The sequence below is a fragment of the Notamacropus eugenii genome, chromosome 3, assembly GCF_028372415.1.
Source record: "Notamacropus eugenii isolate mMacEug1 chromosome 3, mMacEug1.pri_v2, whole genome shotgun sequence".
NCBI classification, from domain to species: domain Eukaryota; kingdom Metazoa; phylum Chordata; class Mammalia; order Diprotodontia; family Macropodidae; genus Notamacropus; species Notamacropus eugenii.
The window spans coordinates 246,461,515-246,489,427 of record NC_092874.1 but is presented as its reverse complement, the minus strand read 5'-3'; the positions used below and the strand labels follow the sequence as shown (position 1 = coordinate 246,489,427).

At 37.3% G+C, this 27,913-nt stretch overlaps 1 protein-coding gene across 8 annotated transcripts in view; it reads right to left on the bottom strand.

Moving 5' to 3' along the window:
- CPSF6 (cleavage and polyadenylation specific factor 6) overlaps nt 1-15,573 on the bottom strand; it is a 36,758-nt gene extending 21,185 nt beyond the window's left edge. For all 8 annotated transcript variants that reach the window (XR_011977264.1, XR_011977265.1, XR_011977266.1 and 5 more), the window contains exons 1-3: nt 15,402-15,573; nt 6,795-7,004; nt 986-1,089 (exon numbers count right to left, since the gene is read on the bottom strand). Coding sequence is in view for 5 of the 8 variants with exons in the window: in XM_072655340.1 (XP_072511441.1) it covers nt 986-1,089; nt 6,795-7,004; nt 15,402-15,461 (374 nt within the window). In the remaining 3 variants the exon portion in view is untranslated. The remainder of the gene's footprint in view (nt 1-985; nt 1,090-6,794; nt 7,005-15,401) is intronic.
- Nucleotides 15,574-27,913: the final 12,340 nt, after the last annotated feature.

Sequence of the window (27,913 nt, the reverse complement as noted above, 5' to 3'; positions counted from 1 at the left end):
TTATACCAATATAGAAATGAAAATGCACAAGCTTAAACAAAAATGTTCCACTATTTCCATAATAATTTCATAGAAAGATTTAACCCACGTAACTCAAAATGTCACAAGGAGACAGACCAAAAGGGCTCAGAAAGCACATTGGTCAGCAAATAGCTAACTTTAAATTAATCTGTAAAATCCTGCAAAGAAAGATTGGCAATTATAAGTTACATCATCTTACGTAGCAGACAAGGAGGGAAGTGTAATGAAAATTTAAAGTAAACTTGCCAAAACAGGCAACTAAGTAAAGATATTCCAATGGCCTTTAAGGACAAAAACGAAAGAAACATTAAAAACAGAAGAAAAATGGAAAAAGATTTGCAAAAAATATTTCAACAAGCTGTTTTCTCCTTCCAGGACAGTGGAAATCACACTACACTTGTTAACATTACAACTCTTGAGATTGCTTAGAATAATTAATAATGATACTAAAGAAAACAACTCAAAAGTAGCTGTATTAGACCAAATTTAAGTTTAGGAAATCCTTGATAGAGATGACAACTGTGAAGGTATTGAAAGGCTAAAATACACAGTACCTCAAGGGGAATATGCCAAAAGCATGGAAAAAATCTTGTACCTTATTAATGCAGGGAGTGTGACCAAGAGAATAATAATTACAAATCCATGTCTATTCTCCTACCATGAGATGAGTGCGTTAGTAGAGAACAAAGTTTTTGTGGTATTTTTAAAGTAATATTCAAAACACATCTTTACCATTTCACAATTTACAAAGCTATATATAGAAAAACTATAGGATCCTCAAAATCAGGTCCTTGTTTCACTCTTTTCATTGTATTTCTAGTACACAGTTGGTACTTAATAAATACTTTTTGCTTATTTACAATACTTCACTTTTCTGTCAACATGAATCAGTATTAACATCACTAGCTCAATGAAATGCCATTAACACTACAGTAGGAAAAAATTAGGCCAAACAAATTCTTACCCCTTTGACTGGCCATTAGCACGGTTTTCAAAAAACTTAATCTCCAAAATATCATTTACTCCCAAAGAATGGACCGCTTCAGTTAAATCTTCGTCAGTTGTCCACTGCAAGACATTAAATTTAAAATTCAGCCATAAAAATATATTCAAAGTTTCACTGCTTGTTGTAAAGTGTTCTAAAACTTTATGCAAAAACAAACATTTACACTGATACTGTTCTTTTACCACATGAAATTGTTTCTCTTCTTAAGTGAACTAAAGGACAAGAATTAGAAATTATAAATAAACACAATTTTATGGAATGGCATAAGCTCTAAATTACATGGAAAACAGAATAACAAAAATGATACTACTGTCAAGAATGCTATATTTTGCACATATTAGTTGTGTGGTACAAGTCATGAAGGATATGACTGGGGGCAGTACCTTTTTAAACATCCTCTTTCCTCATTGGTTAGAATACAGACTATACAAGTTTCCCCTTGCCCCCAAAGAACCGCCTTTGAGTACAATCCTAGAGACACACCATCTCTGTTTTCTAAGGACCATCCCAGCTAAGCACAGATTTTGCACTAATAAGCAATTAAGTAATAGATTCTTTGTTCATTAGCAACCTATGAAACATAAATGTACAAGATGTCTCTTATTATTCCTGTGCAGTGGCAGAAAAAGGCAGTGGATGCTCAGTTTTCAGATGGCCTATCAACAGTACGAGACTCTAAATATGAAATCCAAATATTAAAAATGTCTAAAACTAGAAAAACTGAATATCAATCTTGACATTCTTGCTTAAAATAAAGTTAAAAGATAGACTGAAAAGATTGCTCATAGGTTCAATTTGGAGAAGGAATTAAAGGATGTAGCTTTATTATGCAGCCAAATACAATAAGTATCATTTCACGAGACACTAGGTCATCTCATACTGCAGTGCTAAGCAAAAAGTCTAGTATGAAGTTAAAATTGCAACTTATGAATTATCAGGAGTAAAAAAGAAACTATGAAAAACTCAGATACTCAAAATTATATTGACATAAGGGTGTTACCATATGCAAATTAGGGGAGCATACAATAGCTTACCTGTCAAATCTTATGGATAAGAGAAAGATTTAGGGCTAATGTAGGACCAAACAGGAGCATTATGAAAAATAAAATGGATAATTTTGATTGTATTAAATTAAAAAGTTTGCACCAAAAAACCTAATGCAACCAAAGTTAGAAAGAAAGCAAATCTCTGATAAAAGCCTTCTTTCCCAAATATATAGAGAACTGAGTAAAGTTTATAATAAAGTCATTCTCCAAATGATAAACGGTCAAAGGACATGAACTGGCAGTTTTCAGACAAAAGAAATCAAAGTTTATCTATAGTCATGAAAAATTATCTAAATCACCATTGAGAAACGCAAATAAAACAACTCTGAAGTACCACCTCACACCTATCAGATTGGTTAATGTGACAAAAAAGGAAAATGAAAAATATTTGAGGGGATGTGAGACAACTGGGACACCAATGCACTAGTGGTGAAGTTGTGAACTGATCCAACCATTATGGAGAGCAATTTGGAACTATGCCCAAAGGGCTATAAGACTGCATAATCTTTGAACCAGCAACAACACTACTAGTTCTGCATCCCAAAGAAATTTAAAAAAAAAAAATCTGTTTGTATAAAAATATTTACAGCACCTTTGTTCATGGTGGCTAAGAACTGTAAACTGAGAGGATGCCCATCAACTGGGGAATGGCTGAACAAGTTGTGGTATATGATTATGGTGGAATACTAGTGTGCTATTAGAAATGATGAGCTAGATGCTCTCAGAAAAACCTACATGAACTGATAAAGTGAAGTGGGCAAAACCAGACCAGTGTACACAGTAACAATATCACACAATGAACAACTGGGAATAGTTTAGCTATTTTCAGCAATACAATAATCCAAGACAATTCAAAAGGAGTCAGGATGAAAAATGCTGTCCGCATCCAGAGAGAGAACTGATGGCGTCTAAATACAAACCCAAGCACACGCTTTTCCTTTCTTCCTTTCTTTTCGAGTTTTCTTCCACAAAATGACTGATATGGAAATGTTATACATGATTGCACATGAATAACCTATATTAGATTACTTACCATCTAGGGGAGAGGGGAAGGGAGAAAAGGAGGCATAAAATTTGGAACTCAAAACTTAAAAAGTTAATTGTTTTTATATGTAACTGGGGGAAAATATTATTTTTAAAAATTATATCAACACATACTTTGAAACCTAGTGACTTTGACACAAAGGCAGACACGGGAAGAGGTAAAAATGGCATAAGATAAGACAGAACAAGAAAAGCTAGTACCTGTTAGGTCAAACCAAAGTCTCATGCGGTGATAGATATGGTGAGCATTAAATAGCACAAAAAAAAATTGATTCTATCTGAACAGACAGGGAACAAATGATTAACAGCCTGAAGCTCATTCCAAATTGGCTATCTGTATTTTGTTGTTCAGTTATTTTCATCATGTCAGACTCTTTATCACTCCATCTGGGGTTTTCTTGGCAAAGAAACTGGAGTGGTTGGTCACTTCCTTCTTCAGTTCATTTTACAGATGAGAAAACTGAGGCAAACAGGATTAAGTGACTTAGAATCACACAGCTAGGAAGTATCTGAGACCAGACTTGAACTCTGGAAGAAAAGTCTTCTTGACTCCAGACAACAAACTATATCCACTGTGCCGCCTAGCTGGCCTACCTAAGTCTGAATATACAAACGATTAAAACGAAAAAATAAAATTAATTCAGCCCTCTAACACTTGGTGTCCTTAAATATATGTCCCCCTCCCTCTTTTGGGAAAGGAAAAAAAATATGGGTGTAAAACACTGCACCTATTATCACACATAGCAGAAGTATCCATTAGTTTTATTAAGTTGGGGGTTTTTTTCAGTCATTTATCTTTGGTACAAGGGAAGACTCAATGGCTTGCAGTTATATGCAGAAATGAATATAACATAAAAGCAAAAAAGACATAAAAAAGTATTTGACACAAAACCTCCCTGACAAGAAGAGAGGCTGTCAAGAATAACATCCATTTAGAACAATCTATCTCATTTGTAAAACTCTTTCGAAGGAAGATGATGGAAGAGTGTAATATTAGCAGGAACACTTCATAAAACACTAAGAAGTGTTCAAAGGAAAAAGAATTTTACAGAAAGTTTGATTTGAGATCCAAATAAGCTAACCTAATCATTCCAAAAGCAATTAAGGATAAAACTGGAAGAACTGATGAAAAACAAAAAAGATCTGTTCACAATTCCTATAAGAAATTTCTTACTCCATCAATAACAATGGAAATACCATATTTTGACTCTAATATAATTCTTGGGGAAAAAAGATGGATCTCAAAAAAACAAAAGGAGCTGGATCAGATGAAACATGGACAATTATGATCACAATTAAGTACAATCTGACAATACCTTCAATACTGGAAGACTGAACAGCTAGGTGGAAAAAAAATCATTACTACTACCATTACCAAAAGGTAACCTTGAGGATATCAATAACTCCTAACTCATATGACTACTTCTCATGTCTTAAACATTTTTTATGAGAATCCAAACATATATCAAAAGTGTGAGAAACTAGACAGGAACAGGCAAGCTTTTGCAAATTATATTCCACAGCAGACCACATCTTTACAATCACTCAAATGTGAGACCAGGGGGTGGGCAAATTTAAGATTCATGTTTGCTTTTTTAAAAAAGCATTTGGTTTATGAGGTAAGACTTTTTTAAAGATCTAACAGTTATGATCTTCTAATTATAAATATAAAGCACAGGATGAAACGGAAATATTTATTAATGTCACTGAACCTATCTACCATAGAATCCATCTGGAAGGAGGATTTCCTTTGGATGAGAATCCTCTAGGGACTATTAGACGACATTGTACAGACTCGATCAAGCCCCAGGACATTTCAGACTCCTAAATGAGATCCATAGTCCTAACTAGCCACATAGAAAGAAAAGTGGATAAAGAATGCCTGTTATCCAGTCACAGAACTGGTCCATGATCATATTTTCCAGGCAGGCAATACAGATGGACAATTAACTGAGCACAGAACTGACTAGAAAGAACACAGGCTGGAATGAACTACAAAACTGGGTAACGCTTTCAATTACCCTAAATTTCTCCTCAAAATACTAATCTCACAATTTTTAACACCAATATTTTTACAGCAACATTGAGAATCATGGAAAAAAAGCTACAATCTCAGACAAATCAAAACTGCAGGTCACCCAGAGATTTACAGTGGGGATAGATAGACAAAAGCAAATTACCAATGACAAATAAGATGTGCAAAGCAGAATAAAGTTATTAGAAATTAACTGGCAAAAGAGTTGGGCTAGTCATATAAGAAAAGACAAATACAGACTGATAACCTGAGTGGGGGCAATGCTATCCACACAACGTAAAGCATCTGGGGGAAGGTCTCCAGAGCACTGGATGGATCCCTATTGTGGATTTACAGGACCTGGACAAGTCACCCAACAGGAGAAAGCAAGGGTGGGCCGTAATTTGCATGAATCGAAGAAGTAATCTCATTAATGAGATAAAGCTATTCACTGAGATATGTATATCTATATTTTGTCTTTTGAAAAGGAAAAAAATTTAGAGGTATAGCTTATCTGAACCCACATGGAATTTCTAAAATGAAAGTAATCAGATATATGGGAGGAGGAGGAAAGAGCATAGTATTCCAATCCTGATGCTTCCACTCATCTTGGGCAAAACACTCAGCGTGTCCGGCCCTGTTTCCTCATCAGTTAAATAAGGTGATTAGACTAGATGATCTTCTAAGTCCTTTTTGGTTATAAAATTCCATGATTATACATTTTCAGACCTGGCAAATAAAAAGCTTATTTAAAAGTCACACCAAACAATTTGAAGTATCAATAAAAATGTTTTATGAAATGAATCATCTTTTGAAACTTTTTTCTTTAAAAAGTAAGTACAGTAAGGTGAATCTGAATTAGTAAAAACTAAGTGGAATATTTTTTAAAATAAATGCAGTTTTATAGAAACCCACTTCAATAAAATATTTTTAATTAAAACATCCTAAGAGACTGCCTTTAGTTAAGAAGGATAAATAATAATAAATTATGTTGCCTTTATTATTATTTCTTCTATGATATCCAGTTCCACTTAAGAAAATGAACTGTAGCTTTATTATTTAAACTCATCCCTTTTAAACATATGTATCAGAATCCCAGAGAACATCCAAGTTTGGCAGCAAAACCTATGTCACCAGCATGCAATGACAATGTTCCAGTCAACAAAAACTAGAAATGAAAGTCTCTCAGACTAATTTCAAAAACTACTTTAAAATCAGAAAGCAGAAAAAGTATCATATCCTTTCCCTTCCTCTAAAGTTTCAAATCCTAGTTTAAGAAATGAGGTGAATTTTCCAGAGTAGGAATGGAGTGTCTGAGGTAAATTAAGGAGATATGAGAGGAGTAAAAAGGTAATTATTTAATCTTTTAATTAACAAAAAAACCAATACATGTACTCAAAACTCCTTGACCTGCACTTAGCTGAAGTCTCCTCTGGCTCAAGTTTAATTATCACAAATTAGTGGGAGTCTGAATTTATAAGGTTTTATCATGTATAAGATAATACCTCTCTACTCCTTCCCCCCACCATCTATTCAGGAATAAAAGGCAGGGAAAAAATTTAAGTAATTTCACATTTATATTTTTAAACAATTAAGAAATTGCAAGAAAATTTGAATGACACAAAATCAGAATCAATAAATAGCTGGGGTAGCAAGTACTTACCCATGTAAGATTTCCAATGTACAATGCAATTCTCTTTCCAGTATATGTATAGACAACATTTGGTGCCGATCCTTTACCTACATCATCGCCAACAGATGGTGGGAGGGCATCCATGTAGTCTCGATCCTCGGGGGCATCTCCATTATTTGCAGATGGAGAGATGACATCATCATACAAATCTATCTGATCATGCCCACCATATTCAGCTTCCTGAGATACAGAAACAATGCTCTAGATTACATAATACTCAGAATACTACAAAAAAAGTTGAAATAGAAGGATACTGTACTTTTTTTTAATCTCACAGAAGACAGTCAAGGATCCAAATTTCTCAACACAACTGTTAACTCAACTTTATGGAATAGATGCATTCATGAAAAGATGCCTCTAAAGCAAAGCTCTGTATAACAAATCTTATTTTCTCATTGATTTCTATTACAAAATTGGAGATAAGTTCCTTTGGAAAAATTTAACATGAAGACAACAAAATACAAAAGTAAAATTTTGGTACAATCATAGTCTAAAAAGTCGCAACACATGAATACAAAACATAAGCTATTTTTGACATCTGAAACAATACACTGAAAGGAAAAACTCAACAATTACAACCTTACACACCTTGTACATCACTAAGATCTAGAAATTACAGCTTTTTTCAAACCCTCTCTAATGTTCTAAATAATTTCCCTTAACTGCTCAAATTCAGTCACTCTTTATGAAAGTTGCTGACTTCTACAAACGTACATATCAATCTGGGCCAAAGGGAAGTGATGTGGAAAAATAGGAAAGAAAACGATTTAAAATGTAGCAGTAAATGAAAAAACTGGGAAAAATAAACAGATGAAGTAAAATTCTGTCACAATTGTCACAGATTAAACAAATGGTCATGTTGAAGTACACTGCTATAAATGTGCTGCTATATATATCTCATTCCCAGGCAATGGAGAATTGATCTCTCTCTCACTTAAGTGGCAAAAGAGGAGTTGTGAACATAGACTATAGTAGTGGTTTAAGGCCACAGAGTAACCTGTTTACTGAGTACCTGTGGTTCATCTACCAAAAGCCGAGAAAAAAAAGGAAAAGAATTCACAGCTGGAAGAAACCATAGTCTACTCTTGCTCCTCTCATGATTTTCAAGTGAAGAAAGGTAGGAAAAAAAAATAATTTTTAGTACTGAAAATCATGAAGGAAGGGAGAACATGTACATGGGGGGAGGTGGGAGAAAAAAATGGCACCAATAATTCTGTATTTGAAAGGGACTTATTCTAAGTGCTAACTTCTGGCACCCCCTATTTTAAATCTACCTCTTTGAAAGGAAAATAAAGTACCATAAATGGGTCCTCCCTCTAAGATGCTAGAGTTCACATATTTTTGCTTTTGTGGCAATCGGATGCATCTGAGATGGCAAGAAATCAGAGGAGAATGAAAACAAATGCTGAACAAGAGAGTTGTGAAAATCTGAAGACACAGCTAACTTTCTCACTATTCTCCTACAGTGAAAATTACTCTGAGAAAAGCACATAAAGATATAATTATTAGTTTTAGAATACACAGCTACGTGAAAAACTCCCAGAGAAAAACTTCTGGTACTGTGGTAGCGAGATCAATAAAACATTGCTAATATGGGTCCCCCAAAACATGGAAATGTCATTCAGAAATGTCACTGTAGTCATTATAATAAGATTTTATCTGTAATGGAGAATATATTTATATGCACAACAAAATTTCAAGTTAGTCTTTATATTAATGTACCAAATCTGTTAGCTGATAAATAGGAATTTTATATAGTTTCTATATTTATGAGGCATATCTATAAATTCCTAACAAGGGTCCTCTGAGCTCACTGGCATCCAGAGAATAAAACGGCAGAAACTAAGACCCTGAATCATGGATTGTTGCCGCAATTTTATTTTGTTTATACAGTAGCATAACAAAAAAGACCACCTCCTTAAAATCTGGATGTCTGCTATACTGATACTTTTAAATAAACAGAATAACATGCTCATATTTTATCTATATTAACAACAAAACTTGTGGGAATTTTGTTTCGAAGTTTCAGCATGAGCTGAAAGTTCCTGCTTTGTAGTTGCAGCACAAGGGTTCCACACATGGAACAGGGAAGAGGGTCACAAGTTCGAACCTTCATTTTCAGATCATAAGGGATTGAGGGCACTTTAAACTCTGTTGCAATCCAGCTCTTAACAGCAAGCAGAATTATTATTATTCAAAGAAGCTGTGTCCCCATCCTCTTCTGCAGAAAGTATAACCACAACATAAGGTCTAAGGGAGAGTAAAAAAGAATGTGATGGTTAACAGCAGGGGAAAAAATAAAGATATTTATGCTAACACTTTCACTTACAAACAACAGATCAACGTGCCAAGCCACTTCTTCTTTATAAGTAATCACTGTCTATGAAAATATTAACAATGAGTAAATAGCAATTTGTAAACAAAAACACATCCTACACTAACCTGGTATTTTACAAGGCACTTACTATTTTTGTCCATCCTTGAATGCTGACACCAACCCATCTTTCCATATTGATATGGTTCTACCAATGCTAGGATCAGCCATTTTGTCTGGTATGTACTGCTTCCCATTGGTTGAAACATGATGCTAATGAGACCATGGTCCTGGGTTTGATCTCCATGTAGCTAGAGCTTCATTTTGTCCCAAAGCCAGAGACTATATTCCTAGCCATGGCCAACTGTTTCACAAATGTATGCCATTTGGATTCATTAAGAAAATATGGATAAATGTGAACACATTTATCACCACTACTGGAAAAGAACTCAAAGCTACTATCCTGTCAATCTTAAGGCCAACCCATACCACCTACCCAAACATCTATAGTATCCAACTTTCTATACCATCTTGATTGAATGCTGTTTCAGAAAAGCTTACATTCACCCTCAAAAAAAACAAAAAACTTGTTAACTTCTAAATGGACACAAAATGAGCCCTAAAACTTAATTTTAAAATAACACAAAAGTTTTTCCAAAAAAAAAGTAACAAGTTCTACTACTCAAAAGGTCTTATTTCTAATTATTATCCTTTAAGACTTTTTGTGACATTCAAAAACAAGCAAATATCCCCATTTCTGTTCTCTAATAAGGTTACAGACAATAAAATGCAGGCCCATCTTAAATCTCTTTGTGTATAAATAGAAACTGACAGAAGCAAACTACAAATTTAAGCTATTGTTTCATTTTTAGTAAGAATCAAGTCCATTTTTCTAACCTTTCCAATTCTTGATCATAATGTGTAAAGGCTAGAAAATTTATTAAAGCAGTGCAAATACTTGAAAAGACACTGGTACACACTGCAAGATCTAACAAGATTTGTTCCTATGCTGGTAGTTCCATACCTAACGCAAAGTTAGGAGAAACCCTTTAGAAAATAAGATGTAAAAACTATGAGCTATTGTTTTTGTGGACAGTTCAGCCATGACAGTCAGCAAAAAGTAATATAATTTAATTTTTACATAGTCTCTCAAGTCACTACTGGCTCTCTCTAGTACAGTTCAAACACTGTTCTTGGTGATCCTGCCACTCTAATGCTCACTCTTCCATTTCTCTCTCATCTTTCATTCAGCCACCCAAAAAGACAAAATAAAACCAACTGTTCCAAAGACATACAAACTATTTTGATACAACTGGTCTTCAGCTAAAAAAATTTTTTAAAGTTAATTAAGAAAAAAAAAATCAGGGAATTCTAAAGTAAACAAATTTAATGTCGTAACTAGATTAGAGAGAATAATTTTTTTAAATAGCTTACATTTATATGACATTTTATAGTTAAAAACAAGTTATATCTAATTCTCATTTGATCACAAGCCTCTGAATTTGGTTACAGATGGGAAAACCAGGCTCAGAGAGATTCAGTAACTTGCCCAAAGTCTCACTGCTTCTAAATAAATGGTGAAGTCACAACTTAAACCCAGGTCTTCTTTATGGTACGATACTCTTCTATTATACTACAGGCACACCTCCTTTACCCCATAAACCACGAATGACAGCAAGGATAACTTATAATATTCAGTACAAGAATCATTTGTATTTAGCTTTGGAATACATTTATGACTTTTACCTTCCCAACTATGCTCTGGACTAGAGAAAATGAAATTGAAATATACCAACTTAATGGCAGGAAGTAATGAGAGCCTGTTGCTAAAAATGTGCCACACAAAACTAGTGATAATAAAAACGTACTTTGAAAAAAGTAAGTAGGTGAATAAGAATTAATAACAATTTTTGTGTACAAGCACTCCTGGACAGTTTTCAAAGCATAAACCTTAGCCCAAGTAACATTGTCATTCTTATAAACTGAGCTGAAATCCTCATTTTATCTTGTAGGAACCATAAACTCAGCAAGAATAAACCTATCTCATGCAATAAAAATATTAAGAGCAAGCAATTTAATTGGGAGAAAAATGGTTTAAATACATAAAGGAAAACTTTCTTAACTTACATCAGTTAAATAAATAACATGATGCTGTTGGGTAAATGAAAGCTGCAAAGTAGTCCCAGACTGTGAAATATAAGTGAGGAAGATAATTTTTCTAATCACTAACTAAATGATTCTTTTTCAAGATGCAAGTTGGGTCCCTAAAAATCATAGAACTCAGATAGTCCCATGTAAACAAACAAAAAGAAGCCAGTTTCACATCAGAACCCACTGAAGTCAGAAGATCCAGTTTCAAATCCTACTTCAGACACTTAGTATCTGTTGACTTTTCTGTGCTTTAGTTTCCTCATCTGTAAAACGAGGATGTTGGACTCTGATCTCCAAAGTCTTTTCCAACTCCAAGTCTATGATCCTGTGACTCCGTACTTCACAATTGGACACATCGACCAGGGTTGATTTTTATACATATTTGAGGCAAAAGAAAAAAGAACTGAGTCAAGATGCTCAATTATAAAATTAAAAATAAATAAATATAAATCCTGGAATGGACTGAAACTGCTTTAGTAGCTAGGATTCTAATGCTGTTCTCTTCCCAAACCTAAACACAGTGCATGTGTATGGTGGAGGGGGGATGAAGGGGAGAGAAGAGGATGCAAGTAACATTGCAAAAAGAAAAGCCCAAATGACTGCCTTCAAAAGAGTAACTGTTCCCAATTTGATGGAATCTAGGAACCTCCAATTAAAGACATCAAGAATACCCCCACATAAAACAGCAGAGTCCCTTGTGCTTTTTTCCCTCCCTTATCTTTCCTCACCACTCTTAAATTCATCTGGTCAATGAAGGAATTCACTTATCCCACTCCCAAAGTGCATTATATTAATAAAAAATGGTCAAGCTTAACTTCTAATATATGCATGATTATTATTTTTAAATATATATAAAAGTTCATTTAAATTTTAACAAAACATAATTTACACAGCAAATACAGAATTACCTCTCTGTATATTCAAACATTATACACTTTAAAAGTACAGGATCATGATCAAAGGGGGGTAAAAACAGCAGAGGTCAGTAACATCCAGACTATAAAAATCAAAGTTATCATTTAATCAAACTACAAACAAAAGCAGCACCTTCTAACTTCATCAATTTGAATCTCTAAAATGACATTGGTAAAGCCATTTGAATGTAGGCTGTCTGGTAGATGTTGAAAAAGAAATTCTGAATCCAAAAAAAAAAGCTGACTGTAAAAGTAGTCAATGAAACCCAGGAAATTTCTCTCACCCAGGCTGCAGGAAGTTAATTGAACAGTACCAACTGGCATTACAAACAAAGGAAACATCCCTCCAGGATCAAGTCTGCAACAGCCCTGAAGTATTTCTGAGAAGTGAAGAAAACTGAAAAAAGACTTGGCCACTAAATGATGCCCCAAGTATGCCTGCTCTGTGGAGAGGGAGCTCAAAGCCAAGGACAGAAATTCCTGTAAGGAAAAGGGAATAAAGATTATATTCATCCTGGCCTCCAGTCCTAAAGCATACCCAGGACTCAGAAAATACATAACATTGACCTCTTTTCGGAAAAAAATGCTTGCTAGCAGCAACTGTGCATCTAAAATCCTTAAAAAAAATTAAAAAGCTTCGATATATTCTTTTTGCGTGGTACTTAAAAGATCCTGTATTCTTACTAATAGTTTAAAGACACAGCATAATCTTTAAGCAGAACGGGTTTAGTAATATAAACACTGCAAATATGCAAATAAAAAGAACCATAGATTCCCCCCCAAAATAGCTTTGGTATTCCGTTTTTACGTGGTACTCCAACGCTGCAGGCTTACCAAGTTTAAAGACACTTAAGTGGCATAACCATAAGTCCAATGAACTTTCAACAGAAACACTACAAACATTAAAGGGGCCTGACACAAAAAAGGCTGAGAACCCCTAAACTAGAGTATCCCCCTACAAAGTTAGCTATTCTATTTTCTACGGCACTCAAACATTATATCCTATTCATAGTTTAGAGACATTTAATTGGCATAACCTTTGAGGACAACTTGCCATATTAACATCAGACATACATTCCGTGTGCAGATAAAAAGGGGATCCAAAAAAGCTTTGGTGTCCTATTTTTTTGTGGTACTATAAAGCTGTATTCTCATTAACAGCTTAAAGACACTTAACTGGTATAAACACTGAAAATAATGGGCTTGAAATACAAACCACAAATATCTAAAATATTTTTCATCTTAAGACGCTTTGACCATTTACGGCTTAATATCTGAAACATTTTTTGAAGTGTATCATAGGAAAATGTGGTGATTTCGTCTTTCCTGGGAACCCTACCCCAAGGTACACAAAAAGAAAAGAAATCTTTAAGGAAAAACAATCTGATTTGTGTCAATTAACATATTCACCCAAATTTAAAAAAAAAATAATCAGCAAACTCAGACGTGGGGAAGTTTAAGAAGTTCCTTTCTCCCGGAGCCAGAAAAAAAATAAACCCATCAGGTATGACATTCCTGTGCAGTTTGGGATTATAACCACCACCATCAACAAAAACACGTTATATGGGGCAAAATACGTTATCCACCTTCTGGCTCCTTCCACGTTTCAACCAAAACCCCACCTTTTACAAGAAATCTTTAAAAAAAAAAAACAAAAAACCAAGCCCCCCTCACCCCCGCCTCCCCCAAACCCAATCCCCCACCCCTTTCCCCAACCAGGGCTACTGAACAAAACACATACATCTAATTCCTGGCTTCCAAGTTTCAACTAAAATCCCACTTTCCAGATGAAGGAAAAACCCACCACTATTGGGCAGAACCCATTTAATCCACCTCCTGGCTTCTTTCAAGTGCCAATTAAAATGCCATCTTCCACCAAAAAAACCTTTGAAAACGGCAAAGCCCCCATCCCCACCCCCCCACCCGGGCTTCTCCCACCTTCCACAGGCCCCCTCCAAGCCAGGCTCGAAGGCGGGAGCCCCAGGGGCAGGGGCTGGCTTCAGCCCCCGAGGGGGCAGGCCGCCCCCCGCCCCCTCCCCGCAGGCGCTCCCAGCCTAAGCGGAGGGAGGCCCCGGGCGGGCGCTGCCTTCCCGGGGGCACCCATCCTCCCGGCTCCGCGGCCCAACAGCAAGGGCAGACGTTTTGCAAAAAGAATGCCCGTCCCTCCGAATCCGAACCCCGGCTCTTCCGGAGGAGACTCGGGACGGGGGCGAGGGGGAGGGGGCTCCCCCGCCCCCCCACCGGCGCTAAGCCACAAAGCCCAGGGCCGGAGCAGGCGCCCAACAAATGAGAAAACAAAAAGGAGTATTTTTCAAATAAAAGCTCCCCGCGGCGGGGCTCCCGCACCGCCTGTCCTGCAGGGGGGCGCCCACCCGCCACTCAAACGCTGGAAGGACCGGGGTCCGGGGGGCGGGGATTGGCGACTACAAAGCCTCCCGGGCCAGCGGCGTCAATGGACGCGGTGCACGGAGGCCTCCGGAGGTCGGGGATGGACATTTTCACAGCGAATCGGGCGTATGGAGGGGCACATGGGCAGATGGGCAGAGGCCCTTGCTTCGCTCGGCCCGATTGGCGCGCCCGGTCCTTCAGGTGCGAAGGGGCCATTCCCGCCCGCAGGCCACCGCCTCTCCCCCCAGGCCAGGCCCCAGCGCGGCGGCGGCGGCCAGGCCTCGGGGCCTCGGGAGCGGCGCCGGCGAAGGGACCCGTGGCCCAGGCGGAAGGCGGGATCCGGGAAGAGCGGGGCGCGAGGGGGCACAAAGGGCCGCGAAACGGAGGCTTCCATGAGGCGAGGGGCGGGAGCGGAGCCCAGTGGGGCCCTCCGCAAGGCCGGGCCGGGCCGGGCCGGGCAGGAGGGCGGGCCCCGGCCGTCCTGCCCCTGCTGCCCCCGCCCCCCGGCGCACACGAGGCCCGGCCCCGCCGCTGCCGCCGCCGCCGCCGCTCCGGGCCTACGCCGAGGCGGGAAGCCCCGGGACCCGGGCGTCGCCCACAATGGGCAAGCGGGGAAGGAGGAGCCGGGGCCGAGCAAGCCTAGAGGGCGAAGCGAGTGGGGAGAGCGCAGGGGAGGGAGGCCCCGGAATCTGGCCGAGGTGCAGCCCCCGCAGCAAGCGGGCCCGGCCCGGCCCCGACCCCGCCGGCCAGCGCGCAGCCCGCTTCGGCCGCGCGGGGCCTCCGGGGGAAAAGGGGGTGGGCCGCACGTACCTGGTTGAACTCCTCGCCCACATCCGCGTAAATGTCTATGTGATCCACACCGTCCGCCATTTTCCTTCGGCTGCCGCTGCCGCCGCCGCCGCGGCCACCTACAGCAGCTCGGTCCGCAGCAGCAGCAGCAGCAGCGGATCTAGCGGAGGGGGGAGGGGGGACCCATTGCGTCACTTCCGAGGCGGGAGGCGGGAGGCGGGAGGCGGGAGGGGTGGGCGCTGTGGGCGGCGGGAGCCGCAGCTGCGGAGGCGCCCTGAGCGCGGGCCCGGGCTGCGGCTGCACGGAGCGGGAGCTGGCGCTGGAGGGACGGGGAGGGGGACACCATTTTTCTTTTTTTTCATTTCTCGCCTCCTCCCCCATGGGGCTGGAGCTTGTGGCTCTGCCGCCGGCCATGCAGCGTGGGGGTCTACGCGAAGGCCCGGTAAAGGAGGACGGCCCGACACGTGGCACAGCCTCGGCTTCCTAATTATTTGCAATTAGCAGATGAATGTTTCCGTTTCTCGTTGGGAGTCCCTTTCACTTCACACCCTCCCAGCCCCACCCCCGCCGCCGGTCCTGCGGCTCCGGCACCGGAGAGCGGTTCGAGCCCTGGCACGCGCTGCGTCCCTAAGGCTGGACCCCCCAGCCCCTTCCCCTGCTCCTGGTGCACACCGACCATCGGCTGTCACGTTTTCTCTAGGGGAAAAAACCCGTGTACGTGTTCATGTAAAGGTGTTTAAAAGAAAGAGAAAGTACTGCCCACATCTTCTAATTCTATAAAAACTGGGGCAGAGGAGGGACCTTCTTTATCTGCCTCCCGTTGTGTCCCTGGCAGGGCTGGTAGGGAACCTTGGAAGAGGGGGAAATCATCTAGGAATCCATGGGGATGGAAAAGAGATCCACGAAGGAGCTGCTATTGGTTATGGCGATAGGGCAGGGTGGAGAAAAGGAAGAAAGATGAAAGGCGGGGGAGATCTGGAGAGCAGGATCAGTGTGGCTTGGAAACGTGGGTTTATGGGAATCCTTTCCTGTTCTCATTTCCTAAAACAAGGCAGAAATTCATCAAGACTTCCTCCGAATTTTGTTGGGGAAAACCCTATGAATGTGTGTGACTGAAGACGGCTGGAGATCTACGGAATTCTAGGAAAGGTTATTATAGAGACATGTTCTCTCGTCAGTTACATGTCAGGGCGGGTTTTCCAAACTAAAGGGAGTTACAATGTATCCTCCTCCTCTGAGTCCTCCCTCCAGAGGGGATCTACTCAAGGCAAGAGCTGGTGTGTTTGATTTTGTATGTGTGCCATGGGCAGTTCAGACCGACCTTGATCTGAATTCATCAGGGGACCTACCCAGCTTCATAGCCACTTGGTCAGATCTCGTTCTTTCCAAGGCAGCGTGATTCCTTATGGGTACCAAGCCATCGGAGTCAGGCCTGCGTTCAAGTGTTGTTTCTGATACCTACTATGTATGTGGTCTTTTTTTTTACAAGTCATTTAATTGTCCCACGTACCCTCCCTTTGCTTCAGCTTCTCTAGGACCCAAGCAACTCTTTAAGGAGGCGTTGGTAGAAGGAGTTTGGTCAACAGGTGAGTGTTCGTCCTTCATTGGGGGAGAAGATGATGCCATCAGAGAAATAATGACATGACTTGCACTTGACTTTGTTTTGAGTACTTCCAACAGGAAGGAATTATTTGTCATAATGAAATAATTTGTCATGAAGAAAAAAGAAATACCTGCTAACCCTCCAAATTTATATGCTTTTGAGATGAGGCTCTGATTCTAAGTCATAGGGCATTACCAGAGACAGAGAGAGTATAAAACAAGGGGGTCGTAACTTTTTTTAGGACAGGGACTCCTTAGACCAAGGGTGAACTTTTGAGGACGCATGTGGCCCTCTAGGTGCTCAAGTGCAGCCCTTTGACCGAATCCAAACTTCACAGGACAAATCTACTTAATAAATAATCATGTTATTTATTATTTTATTAGTAGTAGTATCATTATAAATAATCTCCTTAATGAAAGGATTTGTTCTGTGAAGTTTGGATTCAGTGAAAGGGCCACCGTAGGCTGCAGGTTCCCCATTCCACCTTAGATTGTCTAGTAGAGTCTATCAACCCCTTCTCAAAAGATTGTTGTCTTACACCCATAACAGAAGAAAATGCTGAATTTCAATGAGAGGTTAATGAAAGTTAAAATATAATTTGTGTTTCCCATCCACATCACAAATGCCTTGAAATTGATCCACCAACTCCTTGACTGAGTGTGTGTGTATGTAGACAACAGACTAAGAATCCTCATGAACAGGGAGAAGAGATAGTCCTGGACAGAATTCTTGGATACATACTTGGATAGATACTTTAAAAAGATTTTTTTATCCTGAATTTAACAAACATAAAAAAAAAGAATATTTCCATATATAATCAACCAACAAGCATTTATTCTCAAGGAGTTCACATTGTAATGAAATAGGCAAAAGACACATTGCTATATACATACAAGATACAGACACTAAATGAGAGAGAATCCCAAGGAAAAGGCACTAGACCTAAGCAGGGGACCCAAAAAAGACCTCTTGAAGAAAGCAGAATTTGAGCTAAATTGAAGGAAGCAAGGGAAATGAAGAGACAGAGGATGAGGAGGAAGGCATGGGGAACTATAGCAAGAACAGCAAAAATGTCTGGATCACAGGGGACAGAGAGGGGAGTAAAGTATAAGACAGCTGGAGAGGTAGGAAGGGGCCAGGTTGTGAAAGGTTTTAAAAGCCAAACAGAAGATTTTTTTTTTATTTCACCCTGGAGATCATAGGGAGGTACTAGAGTTTTTTTAACTAGTTAAACTCTAGTTCCCTCTAGGGGAGAGAAGTGATGTGGTCAGACCTATACTTTAACATCAGTTTGACCACTAAGTAGAAAATGGGATGGTGCGGGGAGAGAGGAGGCAGGAAGACTAGCCAGAAGGCTATCGCAATAGCCAGAGCATAGTTGATAAAAAATTGTATAAATGAAGAGAAGTAGGCATATAGGAGAGATGTTCTGAAAGAGAACAAGACAAGACTTGGCAACAAATATGGAGTAGGTACAAGGGAGGATTTGAGGATGACACTAAAGTTGAAACCTTAGGTGACTGGGTGGAGGATGGTAAGTGTTCTTGAAAGTTGGGAAGAGGAGAGGGTTTTAGGGGAAATATGATGAGTTCAGTTTTGGATGTACTGAGTTGGACATATCTTTACAACATCAATGATGGGATGTCAGAAGCAATTAATAATTTGAGAGTGAAGGTTAGGGGAAAGGTTAGAGCTAAATATATAGAACTACAAATCAGTATAAAGATAATGATTGAACCCATGGGAGCTGATGAGATCAGCCAGGTCAATAGTACAGAGGGAGAAGAGGTCATCAGATAGAGCCTTGGGGAAGTGACACCCCATGATTAGTAGATGTCACCAGGATAAAGAACCAGAAAAGGATCCTGAGAAGCAACAATCCCCATCTCTCACCAGCTATGCTACTTTGGGATTTCATCATTAATTCATGCCCCAGGAAACTCATCTTTGGGAACTGTTGTTATCTTGCAGGACAGAATCAGCCATGGCATTCCCATCTCATCAGTACCCTTTGAATTTCTGATTGGGCCCTCAGACTGTAGGGTAGACCCATGAGCTCCAAAACTTCCATTTAAGGAAGGGGCTCAGTCTTTCCATTTTCTACCAGTTGAACTGCTCTTAGATTTCCTTATTATGCCCTTGAGCCAAGTGCTTTCCCCCACCTGACTGCTTTTCAAATTCTTTTTGTGTGTTACCTTCTTCCATTATATTTTAAGCTCCTGTTGGGCTGGAACTATCTTTTTATTTGTATCTCCAGCACTTAGCACAGTTTCTGACCCGTAAGAGGCCCTTAATAAATGTTTATTGACTTACCGGTAGAAGGAGAACCAAGAGACTGTGGTATCAAAATTTTCAGAAGAGGAAAAATTCAGATTAATAGTGTCATAGGCTGCAGAAAGGTCCCTGAGAAAAAAGCCATTAAATCTGGCAATTAAGAGGTCAAAGAGGAGTTTCAGTTGAATGATGAAGTTGGAAGCTAGACCATAGAGGGTTTAGAAGAGAAGGAGAAAAGAGAAAGTGGAGGTACCAGTTGTAGATAACTTTCTCAAGGTCATTAGCCAAAAGAAGAGAGGAGAGAGATAGAATGAGAGAGATAACAGATGTGGTAGGATAAAGTAGGATAAACCTTTGAGTTTCAAATTTTCTTCCTCCCTCTTTCTTCTCCTCTCTCCTTGAGAAGGCAAGAGATTTTGTTTTTCAGTGTTGCATTTGGAGTGTATTTGTTTTTTTAAATGGGGGAGACCAGAGCAAGTTTATAGGCAGCAAGGGAGCATTCAGTAGATATCAAGAGATTGAAGATTAGAGACCTGGCATTAGAGAAGAGGCTATCTACTGGTGAACACAGGAAGGGATGGAATCAGGGATGCACATAGAAGGACTTGTGCTGGTCAGGAATGGGCTACCTCTTCATGAAAAATAGGGATGAGGAGGATATAGTGGAGGCATATTTCTCAGTCATGTGAGGTGGGGTGGGGGAAAGAAGATGAAGCTCTCATCAAATGAAGGATGAATTGAGGTGCTCAGCTGAGAGGGTTAGGGAAACGGGGTCCATAGGAGATTTGAGGAGGGATGAGAAGGTTTAGGGCATGTAAAAAAATTGCCCTTAATATAATGAGGGTCCAGTTGAGATTATATAACATAAATCTGTGGTAGACTGAGTCACCATAATTTTCTATCTCTAACTCCATTCCATGAATAACCAGTGAAGGTGATGGAAGGTGGAAGTAATCCAAAATTAGGGTTTGATAAAGCATCATAAGTGACAGAACAAGGGGCCAAGGGATTTAAGTGCATAAAAAGAAGATCATATGGGAAATGACACAGTATTATACACAACTTAGTTTTTTTAATCATATAATTAATTCAACATATGACTTTCATTGCTTTTCTGCTTGTTGTCCTCTGACCTTCCTTCTATTCTGTGTTCTTAAACATGCTTTTTATCCTTTTTTTTAGCAACAGTATCACAAGTTTTCCCTTCTTTCCCAACCCTTTCTCCCCAAATGAAAAGGGAAAAACACAATTCTTACAGTAAATAAGTACAGTCAAGGAAAACAAATCCACATATAAGTCCAAAAATATATGGTTCATTTTGTACTTTGGATCCATCATTGGTCCTCTAGAGGCATAGTTGGTCACTGCATTATCAGAGACTTTAAGTCTTTCCAAGTTGTTTTTCTTTACAGGGTTGTTTGTTGTATAAATTGTTCTGTTTCTGCCTACTTCACCTTGCCATCAATTCATACATGTCTTTCAAGTTTTACAATTTTATACACACACACACACACATCTTGGATATTGGACAGAGAAACTTGATGTAAAGATTTTTTTTTACTAGAAAACTATTACTTTTCTCAATTTAACTGCACAGATTTAGTCATAGATTTTTAGCAAAAACTTTTCCAATTATATGTAATAAAGAGTCTGTTGTATCTTTTATGATCCTCTCTTGCCTGATCATAAATTTTTTCCCCTATCTATAACTGTTAAAGGACATAGGCTTTTTAATTTTTAAAAATATATTTTTATTTATGTAATTAAATATTTCCCAATTACATGTAAGAAAATTTTAACAATAATTTCTTAAAATTTTGAGTTCCAAATTCTCTCCAACCTGTCCTCCCTGCTTGAAAGGCAAGCAATCTGATATTGATTATACATGTCAAGTCATGCAAAACATTTTCATATTAGCTGACACAGGCTAATAAGGAAAAACAAACTTTCACAAAAACAATATTTGTAACATCAAAAGGATTGTACAATATAAATTTGCTTATAGAATTGTTAATTTAAAAAAAAAAGCTTCATTTGATAAAAAGAACCTGGTGAAACAGGCAGTTCAGTGATATGACCAATCATATACAAAGCAGCTTTGAATGGTTCAATTTACATCTAATTCAATGGAAAGAATTGCTAATTTGTCTTAAGATCTTTTTCAGTTAATTAATTGAGAAATTTAAGTTACACCATTTTGCATTGCAAGTGATGAGGTGACAGATGGAGTTAAAGATGCTGATTACAGATAAAGCTATTCTCTTCAAACTGACATTAAAGAAGCAAACTTTTTCATAGAAATGCCACATTGAGATATTTTCAATACAACTAATGGAATTGTTTAAAAATGAAAATAATATAATGTAGGAAGATTGATACATTTCTGCAATTTAAAAAAATTTCTGCCTTACAAGAAATATAAGAAAGTAAATGCCTACTTAATCATTCAACCAGTCTATAGAAGCTATTCTGATTTTATTTTAAAGACCTAGATTTTTAAAATATGAATGCATGAGTAATCTATATTAAAGAAAAATATTAATACTGATAATATACTCTGCTTTTCAGCTTGACTACCAGAAACAATAACATTAATATCGAAGCATTTCTAGTTTAGAGAGCTGTCCAGATTGCCATAGTCCCCCATGCCATCCAACATGACTGCTCCAAAATGATTTCAGGAAATATAGGAATTTTGAACAAGGAAAAGATCCACAACATGCAAAAATACAGTTTTGAGTTAACATTCTAGAATAGTCAATACTTAATTCCTTCCTGGAGTTAATCCACTAATCCACTTAAAGATTAAAAAATAATTCCTTACTATTATCAGTATCTTTACTTTGACTACTCCTCAAGTAAGAAGACACGACCGTTAGGAGGGTCATAGAACCAGTCACTCTGAAGGAGTAGGGATATAATAAAAGGATCTTATCTAGACAAGTTTGTTTATCACCTTGAATCTTTTCCCTATAAAAGACCTCAGTTTGGATTCTACCCATTTTCCTAAAAGGAAAAACTTTTAGGCTGGAGAAAATATTACTTCTTAACATTTTCAGCTGAACTAAAAGGTTTTTAAATATGCTTTCATACCCTATTTGCCATAAGGGAGAACATGATACATTTGGTCTTATTTTATCTTAACATGAATGGTTAGCAGACTTATCTTGTGAAAGTGAGTTTTCTGGTTTATCAAGCAGAACAATACAATTTTAAAAATTATTTTAATCTCTTATTTGTGTGAAATGTCTTTCTGTTAGAGCTGCTGCAAAAACAATATCTCAATCTCAATTACTGATTGAAAAAGAATTACAAGTTGTGCCGCCACTAATGAGAGAAACTCCATGTTCACAGAATCTTGGCACTGAAAAAATATCACATTAACAACAGATACCATTTTTATCTTGTAAAATATGAAAATTGTAACAAATTTAACAATAAGTATGTATATTATGTTATTTCTTTTGAATGTTTAAACATTTTTTGAGTTATAAAGTTGTAGTACATTTTTACTTTTATTTTAATAAAATATACACACTAAAAATTATTGCTTGGATCATTTTATTAAAAGTGTCTGGAGGTGGGGGAAAAATATAAAAAGGAGGAATTAGTAGTGTTTAAATATGGAAACTCACTGCCTTAAGGTACAATTAAGTCTAAGTACAGGAGAAAATCCTCTGCCCTAGGATTTGTAGAGCCTGGCATAGATCCTAATAAACATATGAGGAACCTAAATGCTTCTATAAAAAATGAAAGCTACCCTCTTTTAGAATAATGAAAAAGCCCAAATCTAGCTCTCAATCTGTACTGCTGCTAGATATTTGGACTCAAGGTTTTTGCATAGCATTGAGAAACCTATAATTTTCATTGGTCACACCCTTCAGTTAAAAATAAAAGTGGCTTTGAATTGCCCTAGGCCATATTTCATTTAGTTTTATAGTACTTGCTCCTATGTTTTGTCATTTTTACTCCATTCTTCTTGCTCCATATGAGTTTGTCTTTGAAATTTGAAAAAAAAAAAAATCTTCCTATCAGTCATTTGTCATAATTATTATTTTTATGGCCTATTCTGTACAATATATCTATGTTTTTGCTTTTAAAATTTTTCTAACATTCATTCCAAATTATCTCCCTCACTCCAGATCTTCCCCTACATATTGAGAAGGCATGCAATATGATATCAATTATATACGTGAAAGCATGCAAAGCTTTTCAGTATTAACCATGTTGTGAGGGAAAGAATAGCAAGAACAATAAAGAAAACGGAAAAAAATTATACTTCAATTTGTACTCAGAGTCTATGCATTCTCTCTCTGGATAGCTTTATTCACTGTGACTCCTTCGGAATTGTCTTGGATAATTGTATTTATTAATCAGTGTAGCTAAGTCTTCTACAATTGTTCAGCTTTACAACATTGCTTTTACTCTATACAATGATCTCTATACAATGTCACTTTGCATCAGTTCATATAAGTCTTCACAAGTTTTTCTGAAGCCATACTTCTCATCATTTCTTTATAGCCGCAATAGAATTCTATCCAAATCATATACCACATCTTGTTCAGTCATTCCCCAATCAATGGGCATTCACTCAACTTCCAATTCTTTGCCACCACATGAAAAAAAAGCTGCTATAAGTACATATAGGTTTTTTTTTCTTTTCCTTTTATCTCTTTGGAATACAGACCTAGTAAGGATATTGATGGGTGAAAGGGTGTACTCAATTTTATAGACCTTTGAACATGGTTCCAAATTGTTCTCCAAAATAGACCAGCTTACAACTCCACCAACAGTGCCTTAGTGTATCAGTTTTTCCGTATCTCTTCCAGCATTTGTCATTTTTCTCTTCTGTTACATTAGTCAATCTGATAGGTGTGAGATGATACCTCAGAGTCGTTTTAATTTGCATCTCTAATCACTAGTGATTGAGAGCATTTTGCATATGACTATAGATAGCTTTGATTTCTTCTTCTGAAAACTGCCTGTTTATACCCTTTGACCATTTGTTAACTTGGGAATGGCTTTCATTTTTATGAATTTGGCTGAGTTCCCTATGTGTTTGAGAAATGAGTCCTTTATTGAGAAAATTGCAGTGTAATATTTTCCTCCCATTTCCTGTTTTTCTTCTCATTTGGGCTGCATTGATTTAGTTTGTGCAAAAGATAATCCCCTCTATCTCTTGTTTGGTCATAAAGTCTTCTCTTCTCCATATATCTAATAGGGAAAATTTTCCATTGTCCTCTAATTTTCTTATGATATCACCCTAAATCATTTATCCATTTTGACCTTAATTTGGTACACAGTATAAGATGTTGGTCTATATCTAGTTTCTGCCAAACTCCTTTATGGTTTTCCTAGCAATTTTTGTCAAATAGTAAGTTCTTGTCCCCAAAGCTTGGAATCTTTGGGTTTATCAAACACAATTACTATGGTCATTTTGTACTAAGTATTGTATACCTAATCTCTTCCACTGATCCACCACTCTGTTTCTTAGCCAGTACCCAATTGTTTTGATGATTACCACTTTATAACATAGCTACATAACTGACTGCCTTCTTTTACAATTTTTTTCAATGATTTCCTTGATATTCTTGACCTTTTGGTCTTTCAGATTAATTTTGTTATTTTTTTCTAACTTTATAAATAATTCTTTGTTAGTTTGATTGGTTTGGCACTGAATAAGTAAATTAATTTAGTTAGAATTGTCATTTTTTATAGTATTGACTTGGCCTCCCCATGAGGAATGAGTATTTCTCCATTTGTTTAGATCTCTATTTTTGTGAAGTGCTTCATAATTGTATCCATGTAGTTCCTGTGTGTGTCTTGGCAGGTAGACTCCCAAATATTTTATATTGTCTGCAGTTATTTTAAATGAAATTTCTCGCTGCTGGGGTTTGTTTTTTGTTTTGTTTTTGTTTTTGTTTTTGTTTAAGTAATATATAGAAATACTAATGTGTATATGGGTTTAGTTTATATCTTGCAACTTTCCTGAAGTGGTTAATTATTTCAGCTGGCTTTTTAGTTGATTTTCCATGGTCATCTAAATATGCCATCATATTATCTGCAAAGTAACAGTTTTGTCACTACCTATTCTTATTTCTTCAATTTCTTTTTCTTGTCTAGTATAGAACATTATTGAATAATTGTGATGATATTGTACATCATTGCTTCTGCCCAGTCTTATTGGGAAGGCTTCTAGTTTATCCTCACTAAAGATAATTCTTTCTCTTGGTTTTAGAAATTTACCACTTATCTTTTTTTAAGTTCAATTTATTCCTCTACTTTCTAGTGTTTCTAATAGGAATGTGTGTTGTATTTTGTGAAAAGTTTTTTTTGCATCTATTGATGTAATCTTGATTTTTGTTGCTTTTGTTATTGACATGATCAATTTCACTTATAGTTTTCTCACTATTAAATGGTTAATTACTATTAATTCCTGGTATAAATCCCACCTAATCATAGTGTGTAATATAGTTTTTATCACAAAGGTGACACATTGATGTCATCTTCTTGCTGGTATTTTATTTAAAACTTTTGTATCAGTATTCATGAGGGAAATTGGTTTGTTATTTGTGGTTTAGGTATCAAAGTCATATTTTTGTCATAGAAAGAATTTGGTAGGACTTTTTTACCTATTTTTTTTCCAAATAATTTATACAGTATTGGAATTAAATACTTTCAATGTTTGTACTTTAAATGTTTGGTAGAATTTGCTTGTAAATCCATCTGCTACTGGGGATTCTTTTCTTTAGGGAGCTCATTTATGGCTTGTTCAATTTTTTTTTCCCTAAGGTAGGGTTATTTAAGTGTTCTACTTTCTCTTCTGTCTGGGTAATTTTTACTTTTGTAGATATCCATTTTTACTTAGGTTGTCAGTTTTATTGGTAGATAATTGGGCAGAATAACTACTAATCATCACTTTACTTTCATCTTCATTTCATTGATAGTACATTCATCCTTTTCATTTTTATACTGGTTATTTAGTTTTTTTCTACTTTGAATCAAATTAACTAATGGTTTAACCTATTTTATTGCTTCCCTCCCACTCTCCATAAATTAACTCTTAGATTTATTTATTAGTTCAATCAGTTTTTTTACTGTCAATTTTAAAAAGCTTTCCGTTGATTTTCAGGGTTTTCATTTTGGTGTTTATTTGGAGATTTTAAAATTTGTTCTTTTTTTAATTTCTTTTTCAGTTGTATGGTCAATTCATTAATCTGCAATCTTTTGTTTTTAATTGATAAAAGCTTTTAACAATATAAATTTTCCCCTAAGTAATATTTTAACTGCATCCCAAAAATTTTGGTCTATTGTCCCACCGTTGTCATTGTCTTTAATGAAATTTTATTGATTGTTCCTATGATTTGTTCTTTGATCCACTCATTCTTTAGGTTAGATTATTTAGTTCCTAATTAATTTTTAATCTATGCTTCCAAGGCTGTTTATTAAATGTAATTTTTATTGTTTTATAGTGAAAAGGGGGCACATTTAATATTTCTGCTTTTCTGCATTGGTTTGTGAAGTTTTTATGCCCCAATACATGGTCAGTTTTTATGAAGGTGCCAAATGTAGGTGAGAAAAAGATAGACTGCTTTCTTTTTCCATTTAGTTTTCTCTAGATATCTATCATATCAAACTTTTCTAAAATTCTACTTATCTCTTTAACTTCTTATCTTTTTTTTTTGTAGATTTCTTTGGTTTTGAGAGGAGGAAGTTAAAGTCTCTCTCTAGTTTTACTGTCATTTTTCCTCCTGTAACTCATTTAACTTTTCATTTTTAATTGGGATGCTCTGCCAAATGGTGCAAATATGTTTAGTTTTATATTACTTCATTGCCTGTGGTACCTTTTAGTTAAATGTACTTTCCCTGATTATCTCCTTTAATGAGGTCTATTTTTGTTTTTGCTTTGTCTCAGATCATGATTACTGCCCCTGTCTTTTTTTTTAACCTCAGCTGAAGCATAATAGACTCTTCGACAGCCCCTTATTTTAACTCTGCTTGTGATTTTCTGTTTCAAGTGTGTTTTTTGTAAACAACATATTGTTGGATTCTGATTTCTAATTCAGCCTGCTATCTGTTTCTTTTTTAAGGATGAACTCATTTTATTCACATTCACAGTTATGACTACTAACGGTTTCCCTCCATCTTATTTTCTTCTGTTTATCTTTCTCTCCCTTTTTTTTTTTTACCCTGTTCCTCCTTGAAAGTCTTTTTTTTTTTTTTTTTGCTTTTGGTCATTGCCTCTCTTAATCTGCCCCCTCCTCTTATCACACACCTCTTTCTCTTATCCCCTTTCCTTCCTACTTCCTTTTTGGGTAAGATGGATTTCTACACCGTGTGTGTGTGTGTGTGTGTGTGTGTGTGTGTGTGTGTGTGTGTGTGTGTATTCTTCCTTCTTTGAATCAATTTCAACAAAAGTGAGATTTAAGCATTGCCTGCCATGCCGCTCCATTGTACCCTCCACTGTAAAAGCTCGTGTGCCTCTTTTATATGAGATAACTTTATCCATTCTTCTTTTCCCTTCCCCCTGTGCATCCTTCTCTCACATTCTATTTTTTTATCATACCAACATAATCAACTTATACTCTGTCTATGTAGATGCCTTCTAACTATCCTAGTAATTATAAAGTTCTTAGGAGTTATACATATTATCCTC